This window comes from Anas acuta, chromosome W (assembly GCF_963932015.1).
Source record: "Anas acuta chromosome W, bAnaAcu1.1, whole genome shotgun sequence".
Lineage (NCBI taxonomy): Eukaryota > Metazoa > Chordata > Aves > Anseriformes > Anatidae > Anas > Anas acuta.
In genome coordinates this window covers 10,300,422-10,307,707 of record NC_089016.1, presented here as the reverse complement: position 1 = coordinate 10,307,707, position 7,286 = coordinate 10,300,422, and the positions used below count along the sequence as shown (strand labels likewise).

The following is a 7,286-nucleotide window of genomic DNA, read 5'->3' as shown; positions in this document are numbered from 1 at the left end:
TTCAAGGAGGCACATCCCAGAGCTGCCTTCAGGTGGCTTCACAGGGGACGTTACTTGGTCTTGTGACACTATCTGTCCAGCTGGCCTTCATGAGACTTCTAGGAATAGCTGATGGCCTTTGTGCTCCTTCGTGTTCATCTCTCCACACACATATGATGTGCCTGCTGGCACCAGCACTGGGTTTCTCTTTCCATGTCTCTTTCCATACACATACAGCAGGCCCTGCTCTTCTGAGTTATCCCATCCCCCGAAGAACAAGTGAGCAATTAGCAATGGCCTGCTCAGTCATTGCTGAGCGTCCTGCCCATACACCCCACAGCTCTGAGCTTGTGATGACACGCTCCAGAGTATGAAAAATTGTCAAAAAGAAAACCATGTTCCTGCAATGCATTATGAGTCATATGTAGAAGACAATGGGCTTTGGCTTATTTTTTTTTTTTTTTTAAAGATATCAGGTCATCAGTTTCCTCAAGGCATCCTTGAGCTCCTGGTTCCTCATGCCATAGATGAGGGGGTTCAGTGCTGAAGGCACCACTGAGTACAGAAATGACACCACCAGGTCCAGGGATGGGGAAGAGATGGAGGGGGGCTTCAAGTAGGCAAACAGGACAGTGCTGACAAACAGGGAGACCACAGCCAGGTGAGGGAGGCACATGGAAAAGGCTTTGTGCCGGCCCTGCTCAGAGGGCATCCTCAGCACTGCCCTGAAGATCTGCACATAGGACACCACAATGAAAACAAAACAACCAAAGACTAAGGAAAAACTGAAAACAAGTAGCTCAAGTTCTTTGAGGTAGGCATCTGAGCAGGAGAGCTTGAGGATGTGGGGGATTTCACAGAAGAACTGGTCCAGAGCATTGCCTTGGCAGAGCGGCAGGGAAAATGTAGTGGCCGTGTGCAGGACAGCATTGAGAAAGCCACTGCCCCAGGCAGCTGCTGCCATCTGGGCACAAGCTCTGCTGCCCAGGAGGCTCCCGTAGTGCAGGGGCTTGCAGATGGCAACGTAGCGGTCATAGGCCATGATGGTAAGAATTGAAAACTCTGAACCAAAGAAGAATACATAAAATAGGACTTGTGCAGCACACCTTACATAGGAGATGGCCCTGGTATCCCAGAGGGCATTGGCCATGGCTTTGGGGACAGTGGTGGAGATGCAGCCCAGGTCGAGGAGGGCAAGGTTGAGGAGGAAGAAGTACATGGGGGTGTGCAGGTGGTGGTCGCAGGCTACAGCAGAGAGGATGAGGCCGTTGCCCAGGAGGGCAGCCAAGTAGATGCCCAGGAAGAGCCCAAAGTGTAGGAGCTGCAGCTCGCGTGTGTCTGCGAATGCCAGCAGGAGGAACTCAGTGATGGAGCTGTTTTTACACATTTATTTCCCCTGAGCAAGGTAGTCTGTCCAAAAGAAGAAGTGACATTGTAAAATTTAAGGACTTCTCTTACCAAAATACTTTGCACGTCTCGTAGAACAGTCACACAGAACACATTCTTTCCCATTCCTTTCACAGGAAGAGCTTTCTGCAGCTGCTTGGCTTACCTCTGCTTGGTGCTCTGAGGGTGCCACAAGAAGCAGGGGGCTGTGCTGTGGGCTCTGCAGCAGTCAGTCCTGGTGTAGACTGGTAAAAGGGAACCCTGAGTGATCTGAGAAGTCCACTGGGCAAGGTCATGTCCTTGTCTGCAGGACAGGAGAAGGTCAAATAACTCCTTAAGAAACAACAAAGGTGGTTCTGTATGCTGAGGTGTGTGAGGTGCCTCAGAGCAGCAGCAATGCTCAAGGAGCCTTAGCCTCTACTACAGATGCTCCTACTCCATTACCATCCTTCTGCCTCAGCACATGGGCAGGAAAATGAAGCAGATTCTAAAAAGTGCACAGCCTTCAGGTAGCTCTTGCCGGGCAGTTCTGCAGTGCAGTGCCCTGGGGAGGTGTGGGGCTGTGAGCAGCCTGCCCCAGGCAGCAGGCTCTGGGCAGCAGCAGGACCCTGCCCTGTCCTGCCCTGCGGTACCAGGGGGGCTCCTTCCACCCACAGCTTCTCCCCGCAGCCCCTGGGCAGCTCCCCGGGCAGGCTGAGTGCTGAGCCTGGCAGGTGGCAGAGGCCCTGCCCCAGCACACAGCCCCTGGGGCACAGCAGGGACCCTGCTCTGCACCACAGCCCTGGACACCCCTGCCTGCACCCTCGGCTGCACAGCCTGCAGCCGGCCCCAAGAGAAGGGAGCCCTCAGGCCCTGCATGCTGACCCTGCAGCACACAAGCCCTGTGTGGCCTTCAGCTCCAACACCGAGCATCCTCCTGACAGCTCCCATCAGCTGAGGGCTGTGCCAGCTCCAGCAGAGCCTGGCAGGCTCTGCACCAAGAGACTTACCGTGGAGAGGTGGCTGGCAAGATTTCTCCCTCTGCCAGCTCTCCCCTGTCTTCCCCCCCACCCTATGCTGCCCTGAACCTCTCTACCCCTTCTCTCCTCTCCCCATGCCAGCTTCACGCAGTGCCCCCAGCAATGCTGTGCCTGGCAGAGGAGCTTGATCTGGGTGGCTGAAGCAGCTTCTCAAGTAGTCCAAGTCTGGTGCAAACTCCAAAGCCTCTCGCAGTGCTAACGGTCCCACTGAGGGACATTACTGTCAAGGCCTCCCCATGGACTTGTTAGAGCAGAAAAGGGCAGGCAGTGATGACAGGGAGACCAAGGCCCAGGAAAGGTGGCCCTGATGCTGAGGAAACCTTGATGTGTCCCATGAAGTCCAACAGTTGGGCCCTGACCCCAGCCTCTGGGAAGGGAGATGCTGTCCCTGCAGTTGGGTTTAGGGCTCTTCCTGGGTCAGTGCACAGTGGGTAAGGGCAGTGCCAAGTACAAGGCTACAGGAGGACATCTCCCAGGCTCCTGGAGGGGGATGAGGAGGCATTGAGGCCCTACTGCTGTAAGGATGAGGTGTCTTCTCATAGGCATCACTAACGGAGACAAGAGCCAGAGCCCAGCAGGCAAAGCTGTTGGCTCTGTCGGGGCTTTCATCTTGCAAAAGATCCTTGACCATAACCACCACACGCTGTCCTATGCTCTCACGTCTGCACCTGTTTCCCTGCAGGACTTAGATACCCACCTTGCTTCCCCACCTTGCTCTCACCTTGCTCTGAGCACCTCCCTGCCTTGACTGATGTCTCCCAATCTGCCCTCAGTAATCCATGAAAAACAAAGCCAGGGTCTGATTCGGACATCCCTAGAGAGGGAGGGAGAAGGGTGAGTGAACCTCTACAACAATTTCGTAGAGGTAAGAGGCTTCAGGTAATGTTGATGCTGCTTTAACACAGAATTAAAACATTGATGTAAGGCCGTTAGCCAATTTTAAAGAGTAACCAGTTTTAAAGAAAACCCACTTTTGAAGAGTTTTAAAGAGTAATCCCTAAACCTAAATGCCACTCCAACACCCTGACAAGAATCCCCTATTCTAATGCTTGAACTCAAAGTATTCCATGAAGCAAAACTCAGCCCATAGTCCTTTGCCCTTGCCTTTACTCTTGTGTTCACCCTAATCCCTGCCTTCAATACTAGCATTAACATGCTCCATTAAACCTAGACTTCTAGGCAGATGTAAAAAAAAAACTGTTCCACAAAGCTTGCCCATAACCTAACCACAGACCTGACACCCTAAACAGAACAGCCCATCTGCTAAATTTCTAATCCAGAAAAGTGAACCCTTGTCTCTAAGGGACTAGAGAAGTCAGCTCTACCTCAGGATCTCCTGCCGCAGCAGCAGGAATGTGGTTGTGGCAGGGACTGTGAGGTCACTTCTGTCTCTGCAGTGGATAGGGGAGCAGCAGGAACGTGTGACAGAAAGGGACTGTGAGGTCACTTCTGTCTGTAGGTGACAGGTCAGCCTTGACATAGACCTGGGATCTGGACTTTTGGGCTGACATCTGGCAGTGGCCCTGCTAGGCCAGCAGAAGGCACCTGCTTGGCATGCTGACTGGGGGATCCCCTCTGCCTCCAGACCTAGGAGAACCCAGACAGAAAGAAGGCCCGCATATGGGTCATCTTGTCCCTTCAGCTTGAGTCCATGACTGGAGAGCAGGAGGCACAAAGCTTGGCTGTGTCTTGCCAAGAAGCTGCAAGAGCAGCAGCCATCCCATTTCTTTAAAAATGCTCATGAGGTGACTTCTGTCTTGTTGATTGCTGCACCCATGGGCTGAGGCCAACTGCATGAAGTTCAACAAGGCCAAGCGCTGGGTCCTGCACTTGGGGCACAAGAACCCCACGCAATGCTGTGGGAAGGGTGGTTGGACAGCTGCCCAGGGGAAAAGGACCTGGGGATATTGGTGGATAGTCGGCCTAGTATGAGCCATCAGTGTGCTGAGTTGGCCAAGAAGGCCTGCCTTGTACCAAGGATACTGTGGTCAACAGATGTAGGGAAGTGATAGTCCTTCTGTACTTGGCCCTGGTGAGGCCACACCTCAAGGACTGCATTCAGCTCTGGGGCTCCCTGTGTAAGAAGGATATGGATCTATTAGATCTGTGCCCCATCCCGTGATGCATTCAAGGCCAGGTTGGATGGGCTTTCATCAACCTGGTCTAGTGGAAGGTGTCCCTGCCCATGGGAGGTGAGTTGGAATTATGTGATCTATAAGGTCTTTTCCTACCCGAACTATTCTGTGATTCTGTAAATTTGAAACACAGCTCCATACCAGCTACTAGGAAGAAAAAATAACTCTATCTCAGACAAAACTAAGACAATATCCAGCACGTATTTCATACAATCTATGTCATGCTCAGCTCTGTCAATTTCTGATTAATCACCACCACCTTTCCTGTCTTTTGATATGAACACAAAAATGTCATGACCTTAGTCGATTGGTGTCAATAATAATAGTAATAATAATAATTCCTTTTGCGTTCTATTAAATTGCCTTTATCTCAATGCATGAACTTTTTTTTTTTTTTTTTCCTCTCAGTTCTCTACTCCGTCCCATTGGATGAATAGATTTGTAGTGCTGAGCTGCCTGCAGGGTCAAACCACAGCAAGTCTTCTTGGTGCCTAGCGTGGAGCACAGAGGTTGAGATGCCAGATCTGACCACAGAGTTTTAAAAATAAATTGTTATAAGCATTAGATGAGTTTAACAGTTGCTGATCACAATATTGATCTTTTTGATCTGGGGTCTGTTGTGCTTCTTTTCAGAACTGTGTTGTATAGCACATTAGTAACTTCCATGCCATGCTGTTTATCAGTTCTGGGGGCTGGTTTAAGGTTACTGCCTTGTTGTATTGGATAACACTGACTTCTGATAGGATCAAATTATTGCCCCCTCAATACCTCAGGAACCATCTCTTCATCTCTTGGAAACTATTAAGAATTACAGTCTTTGCCTTTTCTCCTCAGGGAGTAAATCTATGCAGGGTGGTGGGGGATGCCTCTCCCCACTTCTTCACTCTCCCTTTCTCTTCCACCTCGTGCTTCTCCTCCAGGCTAATTACAATAGCTCTTCAAAGCTTTGAATATCCTTGGGATGGTCAACCCAGCATGTTCCTATTTTTAGGTCTCCTGAATGCCATTCAGGTTTTGTTTAAGTTTAAACAACAACTTAAACGTGCCATCCAGAGATCTGTCCAGAGGCAGGAAAGCTAGGAGTGGCAGGGAGAGTTCGAAGATCTGGGCAGGCACCTACAGCAGTGGACACGTCAATTGCTTTGGAATTTCACCTCTGAGCAAGTGCAATCTTAAACAAAACTGTGAAATGCTTAAACGTGTCATCACCCCGGCAATTCCAAAGAGACACAAAACACTGTAATATGCTGGTTGTTAAGTTATGCTTACGAAGCTACAGTCCACACCTCTCCCACCCCTGTGACTTTTCCTGCAGGCACACTCCAGCCCCTTTGACAGGCCCAGAGCCTGTCCAAAGCCACTCCAAACCCTGCAACAGGCCCTACAGGCACTCCAGCTCCTGCAATGGGCTTAAGGTTAAACACACCCCTATAATAGGCCCTATAGCAACTCCCAAACCTGCAATAGACACTGGAGCCACTCCAATTCCTATGAAAGGCCCCGCAGCCAGAACAACTCCTGTGATGGGCCCTGCAGCCACTCCAGCCCCTGCAATGGGACACGTCACGGGGCTAGAGAATGAACCTAAGCCAGCATCTGTTGACTCTACATGCAAGAGGAAAAAATGGGTGTGAAACTCAGTTTTTCTTTAGAATGGAAGGAAACCCCTACCCAGACAATAAAAGAGGAAGAAGAACATGAGGCAGGTTTCTCCAAAGTTGGGCCATCTTGGAAGCAGGAGGACAAAGCAGAAGAAATGACACCGTCTCCCACAGCATTCTCCTCAAGAAACTGGCTGCTCTTGACTTGGACTGGCACATGCTTCATTGGGTAAGAAACTGGCTGGATAGCCGGGCCCAAAGAGTCGTGGTAAATGGAGTCAAGTCCAGTTGGAAGCCAGTCACTAGTGGCATCCCCCAGGGCTCGGTGCTGGGGCCGGCCCTCTTTAATATCTTCATCGATGATCTGCACAAGGGCATTGAGTGCACCCTCAGTAAGTTTGCAGATGACACCAAGCTATGCGCATGTGTCGATCTGCTCGAGGGTAGGAAAGCTCTGCAGGAGGATCTGGATAGGCTGCACTGGTGGGCTGAGGTCAACTGCATGAAGTTCAACAAGGCCAAGTGCTGGGTCCTGCACCTGGGGCGCAATAACCCCAAGCAGAAATACAGGCTGGGAGATGAGTGGTTGGAAAGCTGCCTGGTGGAGAAAGACCTGGGACTGATGGTTGATAGTCGGCTGAATATGAGCCAGCAGTGTGCTCAGGTGGCCAAGAAGGCCAACGGCATCCTGGCTTGTATCAGAAACAGTGTGACCAGCAGGGCTAGGGAGGTGATCGTCCCCCTGTACTTGGCTCTGGTGAGGCCGCACCTCGAGTACTGTGTTCAGTTTTGGGCCCCTCGCTACAAGAAGGACACTGAGGTCCTGGAACATGTCCAGAGAAGGGCAACCAAACTGTTGAGGGTTCTGGAGCACAGGTCTTATGAGGAGTGGCTGAGCGAACTGGGATTGTTTAGTCTGGAGAAGAAGAGGCTCAGGGGAACCCTCAGTGCACTCTACAACTTCTTGAAGAGAGGTTGATGTAAGGCGGGGGTCAGCCTCTTCTCTCAGATAACTAATGATAGGACTCGCAGAAATGGTCAAAAGTTGTGCCTGGGGACGTTTAGATTAGATATCACGATAACCTTTTTCTCTCACAGAATAGTCAGGCACCGGAATGGCCTGCCCGGGGAGGTGTTGGAGTCACCAACACTCGCAGTGTTCAAGA

The 7,286-nt window shown here is 51.1% G+C and overlaps 1 protein-coding gene across 1 annotated transcript; it reads right to left on the bottom strand.

Annotated features, from left to right (window-relative positions):
- Nucleotides 1–331: 331 nt before the first annotated feature.
- On the bottom strand, nucleotides 332–1,366 carry LOC137847369 (olfactory receptor 14J1-like). Its single transcript, XM_068665649.1, has one exon. The coding sequence runs from the start codon at nucleotides 1,364–1,366 to the stop codon at nucleotides 452–454; it is 915 nt and encodes a 304-aa protein (XP_068521750.1). The 3' UTR covers nucleotides 332–451.
- Between the last annotated feature and the right edge of the window lie 5,920 nt (nucleotides 1,367–7,286).